The following is a 21,797-nucleotide window of genomic DNA, read 5'->3' as shown; positions in this document are numbered from 1 at the left end:
GTATATATGTATATGGACAAATCATATCAATGACTGATGAGATCAGTCATTGAGAAGAATCTCACTGAGTCCAGGTATGTGGGTGAGTTTATTTTTCTCCTTTTCTTTACATCATTCACTATTGCCCTTGTTACGATAATTGGATTGGCTGGCCAATCAGGAAGAGGCACCTTCTAAGTCAGGGGTTTAAGCAGAGGGAATTAAAGGGAGGATATCTGCTGGACAGAGCTGCTGAATTGATTTGAACCTTGGGAGCGTCTCTCTGATCACCTAATCGAAAGAGGCCAAGAAAGCTCAAGCACCTCCCTCTCAATCCCCTATCCTCTCGGAAATCGCCTTTCAGCACGATTAGTGTTGCAACCAGATTCTCTGCTCTCCAGCTCACAGTGAACCGTCAAAATTTCCATCCTTGAGGATCTTGAGTTTGCGGAGGAAGAAGCCATGGGTGCGGGAGCAAGCGCCGAGGACAAAAAGTCTAAGGAGTTGGAAAAACAACTCCAAGAAGATGCTGATAAGGACTCTAAAACAGTCAAGCTATTACTGCTTGGTAAGTACACTTATGAATAGTCTTGTTGGAAGTTTTGTTTGTTGTCCCAGACTGGAAGTGACGCAAATTGCTCAGACAAAAGGGTGTTCACTTCAAAACATTCAGTACATAATTAATTCTGATTTTCTTTTTTTCTCTTTTTGAACAAAACGTTCTGTCTGCAAAGTAGAGCAGGAGTCTTGCAGTCAGCCAACAACCAGCAGGTGTAACTGATAAATTAGAAAATGCTATTCATAATAATGTATTCATAAGTTAATGATAATTCACTGTAAGTTTATTGACTCATTTTCTGCATATTCTTCAAATCTTGGATAAGAGCCATCTGAGGTGCGTTAAACTTCTCTGAGACAAATGTTCACTGCTTATGTAAGATAAGGTATGCTCAGAGGATTTGTTTCTGAATTAAACTCTACATTAGTTTATTCAAAGAAAGGGGAAGACTGTTTAAGCTTGAGAGGGAATTGTGAGGGAGATATGAGAGATACTGTACGTTTGCAGGTTGAGCAGCTAACACAAAGATCTGAGATGAAACTCAATACAGCACTTTGTAAGAATTTAGACACCAAATTTCAAAGTATACTAAAATCTAAACATTAGTAATTGCTTTTCACGTTAACTACTTATGTTTATACTTATAATATAAATACTGTAGAGACTTGAGAGCTTGGTCAGCTGTTTTTAAGTTGTGTTTTTACCATTATGGTGAGCTTCTTTTAAGAATTTGCAGAACCTACATTTTCTTCTTTTTAAATATTCAACAAATACATACAATTAAAAAAAAACAATAGTAGCAAAAGATACTTAGATTTTTTCCCCTGCATCTACAAATCAAGAACGACTATTAGGACATTGTTGCTTAAAACCATCATAGCCTTTGGTCTAAATGAATCACAGGCCAGCTGTGATATGTCAATCCGATTAGCTAACTGGTTTAGCGCAGATCCACTTGGTGAAGTCTTTGTTGATCCCTCAACCTGCACAATATAAAAAGCGTTTTATTGCCACCAACGTAATATACAGTATGATGAAAATCTAGGACACAGTGTTAAACAAACGGTAGTTTTATTTTCACAACATTGCATTATTCTTTTAGAGAGTAATCTGTGTGTCTGAAACACTATTCAGAGACTTAATATTTACTTCCTTTAGATTCACAGAGGAGCTGCTTCTCCAGCAGTATAGTGTTAAAGATCAGACAGTAAGAACTGAGTAGATAAAGATTACAAGAGTGTCATCTGCTGGGCTCTGGTGGACATTGTGAAAGGAGCCAGAAAAAGCTGTTTTTATTTAAATGTTTGCTGTTAGCTCCCTGTGTGACAGCGTGCTAACAAGTGAAATATTTATAAGTGAAGATTTCTTAAACATAAAAATAGCTTTTGCAAGGACCTTCATCAAGAGGGTATAACAAAAAAAACTAAATATAATTAGTTACTTGGAACTGAAAAAAAAATGTGTCTGCAAAATCTGCACCCTTTCATTTAATTAACTAAAGCCCAGATTTAATGTCACTTAAAGGCACATTCCCTAATGAACACAAGGTGAAAGAATGACAAGGATAAAGGTGCTCTTAAGTAAGTCGTCGCAGCTGATGAAAACCAGTCTTATACCGTCACAGTGTCGCCTTTAATACCTGATCACAAAGATCAGGTAGTAAATGACTGCCAGTGGGGTAAACAAAATAGTTTTCCCCTGAGAGTGTCGGATGTGGCCAAACAAGTGTCTTTAAATGCTCATGCAGTAAGTGTGAAGATTGAGCTCAACGTGGCTCCGGTGAGAGCAGCGAGCCAGCTTAGGTTGCTCTGTGAGATAGATTACAGTGCTGCAGAAAGCCTGATCTGCCTGCAATCTTTAGCTCGCACATCCATCTGTGACTCGAATTGTACATAACTGCACCATTTACATTATGCATCAATGTACAATATATGCACAAGCTACATTTCACTACATGTTTCTTGTCCTGACTGGATTGCCTCATTCAGTTTCAGTGTGATTTGCTTAAGTTTGGAGAGGTCTGCCAACACACTGGAGCTTAGTGGCATTTGTTACAGAATGAGTGTTCAATGTACAAAAATCTTCTGATAATCTGACATGAATTGCTTACAGAAGACCAATTTAGACTACATTATAGCTTAGCAAGACAAAAAAGGCAAGAGCTTTGTTTTGGTGCAGCAAGGAGATTATGTTGTTCTTGTTAGCAGAGCCTTTAGCCAGTTTAGTGTCCTCTTTTAAACCATCACAAGGCATCACATGAAACTGGGAGCCAGAACACTTCAGACAACTTCATGATCACCATAATTTCACAGACCAACTGAAACGATCAGCAATGAGTGCACACATAAAAAAAAATTGTCCTCTCCACTGCCTCCGACAACACTGTCTTGTCTTGCTTTTATCCCCTTAAACTGCATTTTTCTCGACCGTAGCTGCTTTTGTTTGTTCATATTTGTACCACTTTTTGCCTGTTTGCTCTGCCTAACGTGCATGTTATAGAGCATCTTTCTGTGCCTGTTTTTTATCAATTGTGTGAATTTTGGATTATTTTTTTATACCCGTTTATTTGGCTCAAACAAGGGAAAGAGTTTTTAAATTGAACTCAGGCCCATGTAAAGGTCTACTTTAGATTAATTAATGGTCTAATAATGACACATATATTTGCATGGAGATAGACTGGGGACCTTTAATACAAAAACAGATATTTGAGAAACTGTTCATAATGGATTTTCTTGAAGAGCATTGTCATGATTTCCATAAAGATATATGTTACTTATGGGTTTCTCTAGTATAACTATTTGCGTTGTACAAACCGAATGTCATTGAGTTTTGCTCCCATGTGATGAAGGCAGATATCTGCAAACTACAGAAAATCATCCTGAAACTAAAAACAGATAGATAGCACTTTCGGTCAAAGTCACCGCATTTTTGTCTATTCAGGCCAGACTGCTTCTTTAAATTGCGTGCATCGTCAAAGCACATTCATAGCTGTTTACGGCTTACAGTGTGCTCCGACTCGATGGCATGTCAACGATAAACACAGCAGTTATGTGTGTTGTTGCTAATCTTTTCATTCTCTTACAGGTGCTGGTGAGTCAGGGAAAAGCACCATTGTAAAACAAATGAAGTAAGTATTTAAATAATTGATACAATTTTTTTTTGTGTAATCCACGCCATGTCAGTGGCAAGCAATGAAAGTGTTTTCAATCTCATCGGTCAGGCATACAGCCAGCATAAAGCTCCCTCATCTCTGACTGTTTTACTTGCAGTGAAGCCTTTAAACAAAAGGTCACTAGGGCAAACATCCGCTTATTCTGATTTGTCAGCACTTGTTTTGTGCTGTTAGCTTCGCTCTGGCAATGAGAGCTGCGTAAGGTCAGAAACACACCACAGGGTGGCGCTGTGAGAACAAGCTCCAGTGGATGTCCAGTAGGTTGTTTCTATATTGCAGGACTTTTACATGTGGAAATCCAAACCAATCATATATTTGTAAGATCCTGGTATTTATATTAAATGAAGGTTTTTAATACAACATTTCTTTTATATTAGGGATATATAAATGACCAACCAGCTCAGCCTAGCAGAGGATTATTGTTACAAATGTTGGCCTATGCTACTACACACTTTCATCTGTGTACAGGATTCTGCATCAAGGTGGTTACACAAAAGAGGAACAATTGGAGTTCAGAGCAGTCATCTACGGCAACATCCTGCAGTCTACTCTGGCTATCATCAGAGGCATGGAGATACTGGGCATTGATTTTGCCTCGTCCACTACACAGGTCTCATATGACACTGAAAAGATGTACACATAATTAACTTGCAGAGTTATTCATTTTCACTGACATAAAATCGTACTATGAAGTAGTTAAAGTACTGTGCCAGTGCTGATGGATCTTTCTGTGTGCTTTTAAACTGCAGGAGAATGCACAGAAGCTGCAGAACTTGTCAGACTCCATTGAAGAAGGCACAATGCCTGCTGAGCTGTCTGATGTCATCATGAAGCTGTGGAAAGACAGTAGTGTGCAGGCCGGCTTCGACAGAGCTGCTGAGTACCAACTGAACGACTCTGCTGGCTAGTGAGTTCATGTCTACTACTGGGATTAATACAGTTAAGGGGTTACATGTAAAACGGAAGAGGCAGCTGGCTTAATGCTGATAGATAAAGGTGATTTTTTTTTGTCTGAGGCCTGACTTCTGTACGGTTTGTTCTGCCATCATCAGCTACCTCAATGAAATGGACCGAATCTCCAAGCCAGATTACCTCCCCACTGAGCAGGACGTGCTGCGATCTCGAGTCAAAACAACTGGTATCATTGAAGAACAGTTTTCCTGCAAAGAGTTGTACTTCAGGTGAGTCACAATGGGGCGCAAAACCAAAGTCTGTGACACCAGCAAAAAATGACCGCACCGAGGTATCCAGGACTGACTTTGTTGTGACTTTCTGTGTGGTGAACAGGATGTTCGATGTGGGTGGCCAGAGGTCAGAGAGAAAGAAGTGGATCCACTGTTTCGAGGGTGTGACCTGCATCATTTTTTGCGGAGCTCTCAGTGCATACGACATGGTGCTGGTCGAGGACGATGAAGTGGTGAGTTGAGACTCCACTACCAGGTCGTAAAGCATGAGACGACAGACAGGTCGGCTAATAAACTTTACCTGTTCATTTCTGACCTTTTCAGAACCGCATGCACGAGTCCCTCCATCTCTTCAACAGTATCTGCAACCACAGATTCTTTGCACTGACCTCCATCGTGCTTTTCCTCAACAAGAAGGATCTCTTTGAAGAAAAGATCAAGAAAGTCCACCTGAGCATCTGCTTCCCAGACTATGATGGTAAGACAGACCGACAGACTGACACTGCGTCAATGCTTTGTGAGCCATACCTGCTGCAAACTGTGCTATGACAGAGCAAAGCTTGTTGTAGCAGTGAGAATATCAGGCTAGATGAACAGGGAAATGGTAAGACTAAATCTGTCAGGCATGCAGTTAGAGTGGATCACAGTGTGCTGCCAACAAGAAATCCTTCATCTTTGATTGAGACTGTAACAGGAGAATGTGTGATAAGCAAACCAATCGGTAAAAATGATAAAGGAAAACTAAATTGATCAAGTAAGGAATATTGAGATTCTAACTGCAGACAGTGAGAGTCTCAGTGTTGCTCCCTCACTTAAATTATGTGATGCAAGCAATTATATCAAACTCATGTCATGTCAGCTGACCGACACAGAGATGTGGAGTGCTTGATTTAAAGATCAGGGTACTTTTGTTCTTTTTCACAACAAAACTCATAAATTCTCATAAATCCGCTCCCATGTTCACACCCTTCATCTCTCTTTAGGCTGCAACTCGTACGAGGACGCCAGCAACTACATCAAGTCGCAGTTCCTGGAACTGAACATGAAGAAGGGTGTGAAAGAAATCTACTGCCACCTGACCTGTGCCACGGACACAAGGAACGTTGAGATTGTGTTCAACGCTGTGACAGACATCATCATCAAAGAAAACCTTAAAAGTTGCGGTCTCTTCTAAGCAGCTCGAGAGTGAAAAGAGGTGAGCAGTGACCACATCACATCCCTCCCAGGGACTAAGTTGATACAGAGTAATAGGGTCCAGATGAGGCAGACCCCAGATGATTCAATTTAACTCTCCTACAGCGAATCATATCATGCAGTCCTGTGTTGCCAAGCAACAACTTCTGACCATAACATGAACCAATACAAACCACACAATTTAGCAACTTTGCAACCTAATTATATACTGTAGCTCTGAATGGAGCAAAATGCATACCATTAAAAGACGGATCCAACAGAGTTTTACAAATGATTTAAGGTGATTTCAACATGTATGAGATACATTTTTTGTTTTTCCTCTTCTTTGCAGAACTTCCTTTCCTACCTTAACCCCTCACGTATTGGCATTAACTGAGAAGTGTAGCGTTGGAGCGCAGAAGATCATGTTTGTTGTGTTCACGCCATCGCTTCCAAGCCAAGTCCTGGTCCTTGACTGCTCCTAGCACATCACCTTCTCCAGTAGTACATCCCTGCAACATAATGCACGCCCAGCTGGGTTGAAACAATCATCAAGTCACCATATTGTTGTTGTGGACATACAGCTTTCTACAAGGTTTTCTGAAGTACAGTATTTGTCTCACACCAGACGCTGCTGGTTTAAAGGTATGAAGATGAAGTAGTTGCTCATCCGATCCTCGTCGCTTCCTTTTGACTAACGCTACTGTGTTTTGAGTTGAATTTATAATTAAGACCAATATAATAATAATAAGATATAATCTCTGTGAAAAAAAAATATTAAACAATAAAATCGGGGGGAAATATTAATATTTTGAATAGCAACATTCCAACCTTGTTTTTGTTTTTCAGTACAGTAGTCTCTGTGGTCTTGATATTTAAACTGTAAAAAGTTGCTGAGTAAATATCTCAGATATTCCCACTGCTTGCAGTATATCCAGATGACAAACCAAATTGTACATGTATCTAATCTAAATAGTGTTAATGTATTCAAATCATTTAACAAGTTAATGTGATGAATAAATTGCAGAAGGTCAAACACGGTAGAGAAACTTTGTACATAAGAGTAGGTAATTCAATATATTTTGAAAGATAAATCTATATGAGAGAGAGTGAAACACTAGAAGGATAATGCTTTATTATGAAAAGGGAATGAAAATCTACTCAGTTTGTCCTTTCTTATGAAATGTAGAGGCATGAAATAAAGATGCATTAACATCACTTGTGTCTCTGTTTCTTTGCTGCATAATCAAACTGTCAGTCACTGAATAATGTATATAGACTTAGAGAAACAGAGCTGTCAACACTGAAGGAAAGCCTCAAGGGACGATGCCGCTGTTGTACAAGTTCCCTATTCTAGTCAGACGGGAAATGGCAGCATATAGAAGTTCATTAACAATAAACCTATTGAGAGAGAAAAAGTAATTAAAGCACGAATTAATCTGCACATTGAGATTTACTGGAAGATTGTGTTGGGACAGAGTCATAAAATTTGACAGCAAGCAAGGACAAAACTGAGAGTGTCTGGAGCTCACAAGATTAACTATTTTGTTAGATTTGAGTGACCAGTCGAGCTTTATTTGCTCCCAAATGTAATGTTGCATATTCTCAGTTTTGTATTTTCATTCAAACTCCAGTGTGAAGTGCAAAATCCGTTAGATCTGCCCAGCTTCTTACCAGTGTGGTATCATTAGTATTTCCATCCGTCCATCAAGATGTTAACTGTGAAAAGATGCAGTATTACCCTGACAGGAAGACATAGATATGTACTGCTGAGGCCTTTTAGCTAGAAATTACATTTTGAAAACACTAAAACTCTTTATTTGTCTTATTGTCAACAAACCCCATGAAAACCAAAAACAACAATCAATTTATCCAACGATTTTTCCTCAAGCCATAAAACTCCAATATTGTCTTAAAACTATTGCTCCTAAAAAAATGCTCTAGTAGTGTATTTTGATTCAGCCAGAAATAGCAGACCAAACATGTATTAATCAGCTAACAGTCTCCCAACAACTTTTCACTCCTGTTTGAGTAACATTTGCGCAGAACTACAGTACCTTGCTGTTTTAGGAAATTTCTTAACCTTTTTAAAAAATAAACTGTACATGTGTGACTTGTTCTTAAAGATTTACGTCTTCAGTAGGAACTAATGGGCTCGGGGCTGAGTGCTACAGAGTTGGAATTCGAGAACGCTTCAGAGAAGGACTAACACACTGTTTCAGTCTTTTTATGGGATTTGTTAAGAAAAAGAAACATAGAATATCATCAGCCTCATCTTTTAAACTGAAACTGCACAAATTGAGGATTTGGGTCTCAAAACGTATGTTGCGCTAAATCTGTCCCTTCACTCTCTCACGTTTACTTGGAGATTGAAAGCCGTTTGAGTATACGTTGCGATAACTCATGTCAGTAATACGTTTCTATGGAGTGTTATACTACAGAGACAACATACAAGGTGGGACAATGAGGACATATTGGAGAGCTGCGGTGTGTTCAACCGCTGGAACAAACTGAGTCCTCAGCTCAAGCATACAGATGTGTCTAAAGTCTAAAAATAGTATTTTCAATTTGCATGACCTCCTTCCCTGCATGGTTGAGGTGAGACGAGGCCTTTATAAATCTGGACCAGTGGGAAGCATCTGATTGATGTTGCCTGTGGTAAGAATTTGGTTTAGTCTTTAAAATAGAAGGAAAGGAATACAACTTTGTGCCACCATTTAATGATGTTAAAACGAACCAATACAACTGCAGCAAAGTACAGAAAGCTAGACTTAAACATTTGGAAATGTTTTCTACCAGGATTTCTCATTTGTAGGAAGTGACTGACCTGATCCAAACGGTGCTCCACTACAGTATTCTGTATATCAGCAACAGACTTTCTCAGTATTTGCTGCAGCCAAAGAAAACAAATACAGCTTCTGGCTATTTCAAGCGTTTTATGTTTAATGTGTTTGTATACATCTTCACTGATATCCATAGCCTTAAAAAATACCTTGAAAAAACCCCGATATTCTATATTGACCTCCACTGAGTGTATTATATTAGTCATATTAAAACTCCTATGGAGAAAAAAAACACAGGAAAATCAACTCTTCCTTGACAAATTGACTTGCAGTGATGTGTCTCATGTATAAAAAATATCGTTCAATACAATGTTGTCTAGTTAATATCTAACTATGTAGACAGCCAAGTTGCTACGGAGTTCATTATGCTCTTGCCAACTAATCCCAGACCCAAAAAGTTACATTATATACATCAAAACTGCTAAAAAAAAAAACCTGCTTCTCCATACATAAGTTATTGCAATGCATTCACACATCCAAAAGTGGAAATACTAACTAAAAAATTTAAATATAACAAATATTCAATGAAAGTCATGTGATATAGACTAAAGCTAGGAGAAGATGCAACAGAAATAAAAGTGAACAGGATTTACATATCCGCTGTGAAACTGTGAAATGCTGTGATGGACTCTGTTTTGGTCCTTGTACATATGACAGACTATAAATGTGTCAGAGATATCAGAGGGGCTTTACCTGCCAGCCCCCCCCCCCCCGACTGATGCACAGGTCTTATATATGACAGGACTCCACAGTTCTCACAGTGATTGTTTCACAAGCCTCCCCCACTCATCACTTTCTCCCAGTGTGCTCTGCATCATGACGTCTATTAAAACAACAGTAATCGTAGAATCAAGTCCCCAAATTGTGGAATTTAGGTCCTGCATGCAGCACGGCCTTCAGCTTAGTCCTTAAGTAACACCTACTTTCCAATTCTCCCTCTGCAGACAAGACATACCAGTCCAGAAGTCCTGATTCTACTCCTGACACCTGCAAGGTAAAGGGGGAAAAAATCACTAATACCGATGGCTACAGAAAAACAATGAATGTATAATTAATATGAATACAATGCCCCCAAACATGTCATTTAAATTGTCATTCATAAACTGCTTGGCAATAATGAAACACATTTTATGGACATGCTTTTTGGCCCTTTAGACAGCAAAAAAACAGTTCTAAAAAACTAAAAGTCTCTCTACTTTGAACGGAATGCTAATGCTAACATGCTAAAATGTACTTTAGCATGCTAACAGGTGTGAAACATGCTAATGTTCTGACATTAACACTTAGCTTAGCTGTTAACATGTTTGGTGTTTTAAAGATTAGCATGCTGGCATTTTTTACACCCACACACAAATATCTCATCTAGTCTAAAATGCACAGGCAGAAATAAAAAGATAACGTTAGGCTATAAATGCACTGCACCATGGTCACATTAGAGTGAGTTTACACAACGAGGCTCTAAAGGTGTACTAGTCGACATGATGATGTATTGTAGTGTTACCTCCACTTATTAGCAAAAAAGCTTCAAAATTCAGGAGAGGGATATTTATTGACATTTTATTTCGTAGAACAAACCTGTCTTAACCTAATTTTATTGCAATTCCTCCAATAATTATGAAGCTAATGGGTGACCGTGGCAAAGTGGAGAGCAGGGCCGCGTTTCAATCAGAGGGTCGGCGGTTCGATCCCCGGCTCCTGCTCTACTAGTCTCATGTCAATGTGTCCTTGAGCAAGACACTCAACCCCAAAATTGCTCCCGTAGCTGCGTCTACGGTGTGTAGATAGATACTGAATTGTAAGTCGCTTTGGATAAAAGCGTCTGCTAAATGACCGTAATGTAAAAGCTATTTAACTTTGAGTGACTATCCGGTATGTCTGCGGTGATGCAACAAGCTAACATTTTGAACTGTTGGCTTTGATAACAACACCATGTTGCCACATCTCTGCAGCGTTCTGCATAAACTGTCCAGTGAGTGACGGTCAGTGTGCTGACCTGCATGGCCTGAAGCTTTAGTACAGCCCGATCTCCCTCAGGTTGATCTTGATGATGACGTCAGTGACAGCGTCGAAAACAAACTGCACATTCTTGGTGTCTGTGGCACAAGTGAAGTGGGTGTAGATCTCCTTGGTGTCCTTTCGCTTGTTTAAGTCTTCAAACTGGTACTGGATATAAGCTGAGGTCTCGTCGTATGAGTTCCCACCTGCAGTTAAAAAGATAATTTATAAAAAGAAGTTGGTTATAATTTACATTGAACAATCCAATATGATCTCTGGAAGACAGCCACAAATCTCCACAAATCTTATCATTGTGGATTAAACACACTAAAGCAAAACAAAGATGCTATTAACCTGTGACCAAAACAAGATGTCATTAGCTCAAGCATCCACATAATAAAAATACATTTTATATTCAATGCTTATTCAACGCACACTGCCACCTTAAAACTGGGTTTTGCTGCAGAATCTAAATCCTACAGTGTCCTCTAACAGAATGAGATCCATTGTACTTTATTCAGGTTAAAAAAATCAATAGCACAATCACACATTTCCAAGAAGTTAATACATCAGATAGAAATACATAGATACTGTCTGATCACATCTGACCATTAACATTAAAACTAAATTGCTAATACAGGGGTTTGTCTCACCAGGGTATTGGGGGTAGCAGATAGTGAGCGGACTCCTGCCGATCTTCTCTTCAAACAAGTCCTTCTTGTTGAGGAAGAGGATGATGGAGGTCAGCGTGAACCACTTATTGTTGCAGATGGAGTCGAAGAGCTTCATGCTCTCATGCATCCGGTTCTGAGGAAAGAGCAGATACCCATAATAGGCCTTTTTCACAGACAAGACGTTTTGACACAGGTGTAAATAATAAAATGAATGATAATTGAATTTCATCCAGCTGCTTTGGATTCAGGGTCTTTGGTTGCGCTCCAAAACCCGTCTTAGAGCCGGTTAGTGCCAGTAGGGCCTGTTGCCTACTCCAATTTGAAAGGCACTTAAATAAAAAAGCATGCGTACCAAGCGCATCGTAAATGATACAGACTAATAAAAACATATTTTACATGGCTTTTAGTGGCTGAATCCTGATGGAAAAGGTGCTGTTGTGTCTTTTGCCAGCACTTAAAAGCTATAAAAGCTGGCTCAAAACGTAATGGGACATTTGAATAAAACAGGGCCATCATTAATGCTCTTAGTAACACCTGTGCTTTTCCTCTTATGATATTCCTGTATTGACTAAATTGTTAAAATACAAGAAGTGAACCTAAACCACAGTGTATCCATCACTTACCATCTCCTCATCCTCAGCCAACACGAGGTCATAGTCACTGAGCGCTACGCAGAAAATGATAGATGTGACTCCCTCAAAACAATGGATCCACTTCTTCCTCTCCGAGCGCTGACCCCCGACATCGAACATCCTGGAGACACACACACACACACACACACAGAGGAACTGCATAAATACATGAACAGTGAATGTGCTCATTTTAATTGTAATGTAAATTTAATTACAGTGTTTTATGAGGATGAGTGTCCTCGTAAATCCAGGGCAAGAGCACACACACACCCACACACACACACACACACACACACACACACACACACACACACACACACACACACACACACACACACATACACACACACACACACACATGCGTTTGTGTCGGCTGCCTCTGTCTCCACCTGAGTCCCTCAGAGGCAAACTGAATCTGCACTGAGCTGTTAACAGACAACACCAATTCAGTGATTGCACATTTGCAGATCCTGAGCATTTTTTTTAGTGGGGTTACGCATGCAGGCCATGGAGGCTATTACAGTTAATGAATCACCAATATTTATAAGTACAGGCGCTAGATGATAAAATAATGTAAAAGGAATGAAGAGATGTAATCACATTTACTGCTACAAAGGTGGGTTGTATTCGGCTGAATGCCACACAGCAGCATTTGTGAGTTATGAAAGAGTATTAAAAAAGGCAAGAAACTGCACATGCGACTTATCGCATGTAAAATCAAGATTTTGTTACTTTCATGACGTGTTTTCATTTTTCATAAGATGATGAGTTGGATAATGAAAGAGGAAAACAACCTCACATTCGTAAAATAAAATGCTTGTGTGGTATCACTGATCACAAACCTTTCTTTATTGTGACCCCTCATCACAAATAGTATATGAAGAGGTAAAACTATCCAGTATTTATTAGAATATATTATAAAAATAAACAAACAGCAAAGACTAGAGAAAAGTAAAAAAACAAACAAATAGAACTTTCTTGCCCCAGTGATAATCTCTCTACGAGAGTTGGGAAAGTTAAAACAGACCGCTAAATGCTGCCGTTAAAGCTTCGTAAGTTATTTTTATGGCACAAGCAGCACTCCTGAGGCCAGGGCCCTTCGTGAGCAGATCAATGACAGCCGTACTAACTTGAAGTAGAGATCTTTGAAGGTGAAGTGAGTTTCCACGATGCCAGTGGTCTTCACACGTGTACGTAGCACATCCTGCTGAGTCGGGACGTAGCTTGGCTGACAGATCCTGTCCAAGTCATTCAGGTAGCTGAGAGACAAAAAGCGAGTATATGAAGACAATCCTAGAGAAATACACACATCGTAGTACACATTTACTGTAGCAGTACAGGCAGCTCCCAACATGAGCCTCATAAACACAGATTCTGTTTTTCTAACACCACGTGGTAAAATCAGTTTATCCGAGTTTTCTTAATCCAAAAAAGACAACATGATGCAAAGAGACACTTATACTTATACTTTTTGGCAACTTATGTCTGGTGGAGTGGGGGGGGAGGGGTTGCTCTGCAGATAGACATCTAAGGACTCCACAGAATGATACTAAATATGGGCTCATATTTTGGTGCATGATAAACACTGGCTCCTTGTGGGTTGAGTAAAAACAGACTAACTCCACTGGTTCCTCTTGTCTCGCAATGTGGACAAAGTGCACCATGACAGCTTGGCTGTTTTCAAAACAAAGAAGCGTCCTTGAGCTACTTTCTTTCAGGGAGAGTGTGATATAAACGCTACAGACACAGAACACCATGCTTTCCCCAATGTCGACAAGACCGGACTATATTTAGCTCAAACCACTTTGTTTGCATTCTTTCACTGAACTTCATCAGACAGTTGTATCCAGTGGTTGACTATCATAATAATCTGAAAACATTTTGTCAAATGAAGTGATACACAAACAAGTTGACAGAAATATTTCCCTTTGTCAGTTATTCCTTCATGTTATTCTTTTTTCAGGAATGTGATCAGCTGTACAACAAGCTGACACAAGACCGTGAAGAACAAGACGCATCTTGCCCCCATTTTTGCTTCAGTAGAAATGTTACGAGCATGAAAACTACTCTGACTCAAACGTGTCCACCTTCTAGTGAAGAGGCAAACAAGATCACAAGACCTGTTTTTTGCCAGTATAATAGTAGGAAGATGGATGATGCAATTTCAAACTTCCCTATAAATCGTTGAAGCAGTTTCATTTCCATCTGGAATTTTCAGCAATTCTCAATAAGTTGAGTAATATCTAGAAAATGAAAATGAGCCAATCCTCACAACAGACAAGATGTTGATTTTTTTTCTGTCGATTGACTGACTGATTAATCAATAAATCGTTTGTTAAGCTATTTTTTAGCAGAATGTTTTCCTTGAATCCCCGTGAATTAATTTGTGAGTTGAGTCGTTTAATATGCTTGCAGTTGGCACTCGGTGAGTCAGTGTTGTGAATCTGTATATAGAGAAGTGAATAGAGTCCTCACTATGCAGCAGAGTCGTTGAGCTGGTACTCTCGTGATCGATCAAAGCACGCCTGAACTCCGGTATCGCTCCACAGCCTCTGAATCACGCCCGTCAGCTCTGCCGCCATCACCCCTTCCTCCGCCGAGCTTGCCAGGACAAACAGCTGGCGGGCATCGTCCTGGCAAGGAAGACAATATTTGCTGTCATTGTCATGAATGAGGATGTGGCATTTTTTTTAAAGTCATTTTTAACGCAGACTGGATTCAGTTAACTTACCGCTCGCGCAGCATCTCCAAAATCTATCTTTAACCGGCCCATCGCCCTGATGATGGCCATGATGGACTGGATGGTGTTGCTGTACACCACCACTTTGTACTGCTTGCACTCCTCTTCTGAGTAGCCATCTTCATGAATGATTCTGACACAGAAACAAATCCAAAGAGGTTTCGAGAGTCCAGATATATATTTGACGGTGTGAACAATGGCTTTAATAAATGTGGGACGAATGACAGATTTAAAAAAAAAATCTCATGCAACACTGTCATTAGTGCAGGAATTTGAGCTTCGGTGAGCATGCAGCGTGCCTAATGTGGGAACTGGGGGAGTCTATTCAGGACCTGCCAGGCTGCAGCGGGCCACTGTGGCCATTGTTTAACATGTTATTCAAAAGGTTGCTTCCTACACTGCCTACACCGAGTGAAATGATGGTCCCACTTTACAGTATTTCCACAAAGATGAGTCCCGTTTGTAACCACAGCTCTCCCCATGTTATTAAACTCTGACAACAAGGCTGCAGCTGAAAGGAGGAGTGAGAAACTGTCTCTCCTCAACGTAGTAGAATAGCGTCAACGTTTCTTACAGGACGAAGGAGTTTGCCATAATGTGATGTGCAGTGTTATCAGGAAGCTGTAACTTACTTCATCTGCTTTACTATTGTGCTTTTCCCAGATTCCCCAGCACCTGAAAAAGAGGCACAGTAGTTAGACGAGAGCAGCCAAAACACCACCACATAATACCTGACAGATTCAGACCCCTCTCACATGGACGTCGGATCAAACCAGCTTTTCATAAGGGTTGAACTTAATCTGATCTAATTTAATCATGCATCACACAGTGTGCAGTATGTTTGTCAAAACACCCGAGAAAAAGCAGCCTTGTGATGAATTTTAATGGCAGGGATTTAAGTGGGGCCTGAGGAAATGTACAGTATATGGTTGTGAGGTGTCACATGGAGGAATCAGATGCTCACTGCTCACCATAAAATGTATACACCACAGCCTGGAGTTTAAGAGGTGCAGAAACACAGCAAGGATGATGGGAAATAATGAGTAGTGTGAGGAGCTGGGGCGCCTCTTTGGGAAGTGAGAGCTTTCACAATATTGTCAATCTGTGAACCGATCACTGGCCCAGTTGATATCATTGTTCACACAAGGAACCTTTACAGTATTTCTACAACAATCGGCCAAGCAGGAAACAGTTAACATGCTTCTGGCTGAGCCAGTGTTTTTCCACTAGAGAGACAATCCCAGATATCATGCTGTTCTGGGCGTTAGAGAGCAGAGGGGCCATAAGAACACCACATATGATTAAAAGTCTGTTTGCAATCTAAAAAAAACATCATCACAACATGCAGTGTTGACAACCAGCACAGGATGTTTCTTTATTGATAAGAAAGATTCTTCTTTTTGTGATCCCCTTTAATTGAACGTCTTTAATGATGATAGACCTAATCAATCTGATTCCTAATCATGATGTTGGAAGCCACATAGTTCACACTATTCTAGTCCTTCTGTGAAGACGGCTACAATGTCTATTAGGAGTCACTACAACATCAACATTGATGAGATCTCTGTGTTTGTTGGAATCATACAGGAACCATTATTTTTATAACCAAAATTGCTCCCGTAGCTGTGCCTACGGTAGATAGATACTGAATTGTAAGTCGCTTTGGATAAAAGCATCTGCTAAATGACTGTAATGTAATGTAACCAATTAATCTGCATATTATTTCATGTGTGTTTCATAAAGCTCAAGATGACTTCTTTAAATTGTTTGGTCCAAAACCTCAAAAAAGGAAAAGCACTAAAGCCACCAGAAAGTGTCCGTACCAGCATGTAACCCTGTAAAATCCCAAAGTGTTGTTTTTACACTTTTGCTTTTGTATAAATTCAACAAAGCAGATATGAAGTGTTAATTAGTTGCTACTCGGCAGATTTTGTTACCTTTGCCAGGCTAGCTGTTTCCCCTTGTTTCTAGTGGCTATGCTAAGCTAAGCTTCTGGCTCCAGTATCATATTCACTGCTGCAGAATCATAGTTGGCCTCTGGGAAAATCTGTCAGCGTGATTCATTGGCTTCGCCACATATGTATAGCCCTCCAAACAGACGATGGTAAAAATACACAACCCAGTCAAGCTAAGATTTGAACCCAGGTGTCTGTGGAGGCGACCCGGTGCTTTGCCTCTGTGCCAGTCGTTGACTCACTCAAGAATCAGCTATTTTTCTTAAATGAAGTTTAATTAAAGAGGCATGACAACATGTGCGCACATGAAACATTAAACGTCAAACTCACGCAACCAGTGGGATATTATTTCCATAAACATCTGGGGTGAGTTTACACTGGTGGCAGAGCCACCTTTTGCTTTTTATAACCACAATAATTATCATCAACCGCAGGAAGAAGAAGTGTTCAGGCACTGGAATTTATAATATATGGATCCCTGCTTCTTTTTTAAAGCAGCCAGGGACAAGTCTGAATGTGTGACATTTTCAAAATAAGAATACATTGTCTTAATACTGTTGTTCCCCTAAAAGGTGGTAAGACACGTTCCCACTGCCAGTTAAGAATCCTGAGCAGATTCATTTTGTCAAGGAGGCTTACATGTTCTGAATATGTTCAGATGGCCGGCCAACAAGAATTAAATCCACAAATTCTTTGGTTAAGCTGTCACTGGCAAAGAGATTTACGCCCGCTCATACAGACTGGGAGAGGAGGACAGATTGTGTTGGTCCCTTTCCTCAGTTTTGTCAGTCACCAATTTTCTCATTCATGGCATTTTTTGGCTGATCATAAACCGTGGCTTCCTGGCAGTTCAAAAACCAACTTCACACAGACATTCACTGAGTTGTCTGGCCTCATTTAACAAGAATCTGAAATGTAGATTTCTTTTTTATGAATTACTTTTCATGGTCCAATGGGAGACCATTTTAATCGGAAGAGTGCGTTGGCTCTCCAGCTTTGTGGTTTGGTACAAAGAGCAGCAGCCGAACTCCTCTGTTTTTTTTCCTAATACTCTCTCGTTCCAGCACAGACAGGGAGTGGAGGGCACAGCCTGGAAAAATAGCTTCCCCCTCAACTCTGTGGTCAGAACTTAAATGTGTCCATACAACAAGATTTTATCCTGCATTGTAATGTTGAACCACCAAACGTATTGGCCTAAAGATAAATATGTTAAATAAGTTAGCTGCTGCTGGGATTCATCTGTATCCTCGACAAACCCATCCAACAACCACATCTATGTGACCTCAGGTTTTACTTCTGTTATTACGCTCGGGGTTCGACTACCTAAAATAGCTCTGCGCATCAAAAACAATGCAATCAGGCTTCAATCTATCAACAAAATAGTGGAAACACTTTGATAAAAATCATCTCACAGTTGTGGCTCTGAATTGGTAGGAAGCAGATTATTCAGCATGGTTTTGTTCCGCCATATCTTAGATCAAGGTGCAAGAAAAATCCCTGCAAACATTAATGGATAACTCTATTTCTTTGTGAGAATAATGCCACTATCAGGAACACAAACAATCAGGAAAAAGGCAAGAAAACATGCACCTATGCACACATAAATTCATCATGTCTGGAGATTTGCAAGGCATGAAAATTGTGTTGGTTTTGAACTGTCAAAGTTCACAAACTGTAATGAATGACACAAATCAGTTAAGTGGGATTTTTTTTTGGAGGACTAATTTCAAACCTTAATAAGATTTACAACATGGCACTTTCCTGATTTTCTGAATTTCCTGATCAATTAAATGCTGCAACTTGTTGAGATGCAGCACTCTGATTGCTTCATATGTAGTGTAGTTCATTTCTATGACTAATGTAAAAGCTGCATCTGTGCTCAGAATCATCCATTTAATCAAAAACTTGTCACTTTTACTTGGTCCATTTCTTCTGGTAACATGTTAACGTGAGATCAAGTCACAGGAAAAATTAAAACACCTAAGTGAGGACTCTATGTATTCTGGTTAGTCACCCATCTCTTATAACTACAGCATTTCAATAGCACAGAGTTTTCTTCATCATATCATTCTTTTGACATGAACTGTTCACTAGCTTTCACAACATTTCATGAGAAAAAAAGCAATGTCTCAACCAAAAGCTCAGAAGCGTTGCATCATAATTGCATCAGTACAATCAGCTCGTAGTGCACAGTTAGTGCAAAACATTGTGGATGCAACATGTAGCTGATGCTGTATGTTCAAACTATTTTATCCTTTTATTACTTCAGTGTAGTTTCATCTGATATGTGGGTAAGAAGTCACTATCTATATTTAGATTTTATAATAAACCATTCCCCTTAAGTGCTCAGAGATTGTTACTGTGTCTGAAAACAGAATGTGAGGACCCTGCAGAGAAATAAAAGGTTTTTTTCTGCCTTTTGACCCTGAAAGGCTTGTAGTGTTGAACTTGCAGAGAATTGTCACCAAACTTTGCAGTTCCCCTCAGCTCTTAAGAGTGTTTTTGTATATTTCAGCTCTGTTTTGGTTTTACCACCAACAAATTTACTGTTTAGGTTCACTTGTTCTCATTAGTGTCATTCTAGCTGCAGCAGGCCATTGTTTTCACTGAAAAACCCAGCAGTACACTTCCACTGGACAAAGTTAGCAACTATAGCTGAAGAACATATTGGAGCATTTTGCTGCTGGAGAGCCAGATAGCTCCCCGTGGAGAACAAAACAGAGCTATAAGAGAGTGAATATTGGACTTACATTCATCAGTTTGCCAGAAACATAATTCCAAATACAGGTTCTATTCTTTGTTGGTAACATTAGTTGTGTAAATACACACCGTTTAACAGTTGTGTGTGTCAGCATGCCAAAGTCTTTACATTATAACTTATAATAAGTGCTGTGGTGGCTTAAAAGGTGTAACAGAATAGTTGCCTGACACACAAAGATAACACCGCTGTCTCTCAAAAAGCAGTTCCTCCGATGGGGTGGGATGATGTGTACCGGAAATGTTTCGTCACATATACACAAAAAATGCTGCCCACACTGAGGTCAAAACCTGTGACGGGAGGTTGAGTGCTGCTGGACTGGGGGCATTTAATCCCTCTGGCACATCAGTGCAGTCCACACCCACAGTGTCAGTACCACCAAAGTTTGTGACGGCAGCAAATACCAGCAGGTAGTGCAGTTACAATAGTACCTGGTCAGTACAGGCAAGAATTGTTGCAGTGAGACGACCTGAAGTTAGCTGTAACAGTCCAGGGATTTAACTACTGGCAAACTATTTCTAAAGGCCGTTAAATTACTACAGATAGAGCTATATTGATCAATCCATTATGATCAATAGAACATTAATTTGCACTGATTTATATATCTCAGTTAATAATTTAAGTCATTTTTCTAGCAAAATGTCAAATCTTATCCAGTTCCAGCTTCTTTATTGTGAGGATTTGATCCTTCTCCTTTTCCTATATGATGGTAACTAAATGAATCACAGCATATTTAGACTGACCAGGTCCAATACAGATTCAAGCCTTTACTTCTCAAAACGTAGTGCGTATAGGTCTCACCAGGGTCAGCATGTCCATGCAGCTGTAACGTTTTGTTTGTACTCTAAAGTTAAACAGGCCTGCGTGAGTTACAACGTGCTTTGTGACAAGTGACAACACGTAGTCAACAAACAGCGTCCTCTGAGCACCTTTCAACAATTCATAGCCGATAGAAAAGCTCGGAGGCAGCACAGGACGTGTTCTTTCCCTTTTACCACTAACATCTGGATTAGTAAATTCTGTCAGAGGAGACATGATGCGCCACAGCTGCATTAAATCAACTTAAGGAGGAGTGTTTGAAGTCATAAACAAAACACTGCAGTGTAAAAAGAAAAAACAAAACATTCTGATTTCTGATAAACTGATTTCACGGATCAAATACGCAGTTCATACCGAGCAGAAGCAGTTTCACTTCTCTGGAGGACTTCTCCCTGTCGTCCCGCAGGTTTTTGTCAATCATTTTACTCCTCTCCACCGCGGCTTTGTCCTCGGCGCTAATCGTGCAGCCCATTTTAACACTCTCACACTACTTCTTTAGTGTCGGATTGTGTGGTTTCAGCAGCTCATGAGTTGAAGGGGACCGCCGTCAAAACGAGCCCTGTGCAGTTGAAGTTTCCCAGCCGAGAGAGAGAGAGAGAGAGAGAGAGAGAGAGAGAGAGGGGGGGGGGGGGGGGGGGGGGGGAAGGCGTTGGCACCGGAGGCTCGTCGGTCCGACTGAAGCCACAGTCTGATGCTGAGTTTACTCTGTTTCTGTCCACACTCTGTACTGTCTGTACAGGTGATCAACTGCAGGATTTTAAGCAAAAAAAACCTCCCCAAAGAGATTTAATAAAAAAAAAAAAATTCTATCCAAATCATCCGAAGTTTATAGCCTGCTCTCACAAGAACGTACACGCGGGAAAATAACTAATCAAAAATACTTTAAGTAAAAACTTGTATGAACAATCACGCGCAGGTCTACAGTCCACCGTGTTTAAAGAAAAACTAGCAATAACAATCACCAGATTTTTTTCCCCTCAAAGACTGTTGCTTCTGCGCAGTCGCGCGTTCATCCAGCTGATCCAGCTGCAAACCAAGAAAAGGGCACTGAAAAATGAAAATCGATGCGCCCCACGCGGCTGATGGGAAATGTAGTCGCTTTTAAATTGCCGGATACGTGGATTCTGCTTGTGTAGCCTAAATAATACTCAGAGTCGGACACAATTCGATATGGTCTCCACAAGCTTTCTTTAATACACTTTTCATGTAGTTTAAATCAGGCCAATAACACACGTGTGCAGGATTTTTCTGCAGTCTACACCGGTTTACAGTCAGAAGTGGAGCAGGAGTTTTGTGTGGTGTACGAGCGCCCCC

The 21,797-nt window shown here is 40.1% G+C and overlaps 2 protein-coding genes across 2 annotated transcripts; one reads left to right on the top strand and one right to left on the bottom strand.

Annotated features, from left to right (window-relative positions):
• Positions 1 to 441: 441 nt before the first annotated feature.
• Positions 442 to 7,205, top strand: gnat2 (guanine nucleotide binding protein (G protein), alpha transducing activity polypeptide 2). The gene is made up of 9 exons (XM_068732649.1): positions 442 to 547; positions 3,623 to 3,665; positions 4,179 to 4,320; positions 4,460 to 4,617; positions 4,763 to 4,891; positions 4,998 to 5,127; positions 5,219 to 5,372; positions 5,878 to 6,089; positions 6,420 to 7,205. The coding sequence occupies exons 1-8, from the start codon at positions 442 to 444 to the stop codon at positions 6,066 to 6,068; spliced, it is 1,053 nt and encodes a 350-aa protein (XP_068588750.1). The 3' UTR covers positions 6,069 to 6,089; positions 6,420 to 7,205.
• Positions 7,206 to 8,990: 1,785 nt separating this feature from the next.
• gnai3 (guanine nucleotide binding protein (G protein), alpha inhibiting activity polypeptide 3) lies at positions 8,991 to 21,390 on the bottom strand. Its single transcript, XM_068732792.1, has 9 exons — positions 20,838 to 21,390; positions 15,584 to 15,626; positions 14,943 to 15,084; positions 14,687 to 14,844; positions 13,342 to 13,470; positions 12,203 to 12,332; positions 11,559 to 11,712; positions 10,904 to 11,111; positions 8,991 to 9,897 (listed from the first exon to the last, which is right to left on the bottom strand). Exons 1-8 carry the CDS (start codon positions 20,953 to 20,955, stop codon positions 10,921 to 10,923), a joined length of 1,065 nt encoding a protein of 354 aa, XP_068588893.1. The 5' UTR covers positions 20,956 to 21,390; the 3' UTR covers positions 8,991 to 9,897; positions 10,904 to 10,920.
• Positions 21,391 to 21,797: the final 407 nt, after the last annotated feature.

This window comes from Cebidichthys violaceus, unplaced genomic scaffold (genome assembly GCF_023349555.1).
Source record: "Cebidichthys violaceus isolate CVI_PGR_0920_01 unplaced genomic scaffold, fCebVio1.0.p SCAF_6, whole genome shotgun sequence".
Classification (NCBI taxonomy): Eukaryota; Metazoa; Chordata; class Actinopteri; order Perciformes; family Stichaeidae; genus Cebidichthys; species Cebidichthys violaceus.
The sequence above is the reverse complement of the archived record's forward strand: the minus strand, read 5'-3'. Positions and strand labels throughout refer to the sequence as shown.

Coding starts and splice junctions, on each gene's coding strand:
- gnat2 (XM_068732649.1), top strand. CDS start 442: ATGGGTGCGGGAGCAAGCGCCGAGGACAAAAAGTCTAAGGAGTTGGAA. Junction 4,618..4,762: donor CTGAACGACTCTGCTGGCTA/GTGAGTTCATGT, acceptor TGCCATCATCAG/CTACCTCAATGAAATGGACC. Junction 4,892..4,997: donor TGCAAAGAGTTGTACTTCAG/GTGAGTCACAAT, acceptor TGTGGTGAACAG/GATGTTCGATGTGGGTGGCC.
- gnai3 (XM_068732792.1), bottom strand. CDS start 20,955: ATGGGCTGCACGATTAGCGCCGAGGACAAAGCCGCGGTGGAGAGGAGT. Junction 15,085..15,583: donor ACAATAGTAAAGCAGATGAA/GTAAGTTACAGC, acceptor TTTCTGTGTCAG/AATCATTCATGAAGATGGCT. Junction 12,333..13,341: donor TTCAAAGATCTCTACTTCAA/GTTAGTACGGCT, acceptor GTGTGTCTCCAG/GATGTTCGATGTCGGGGGTC.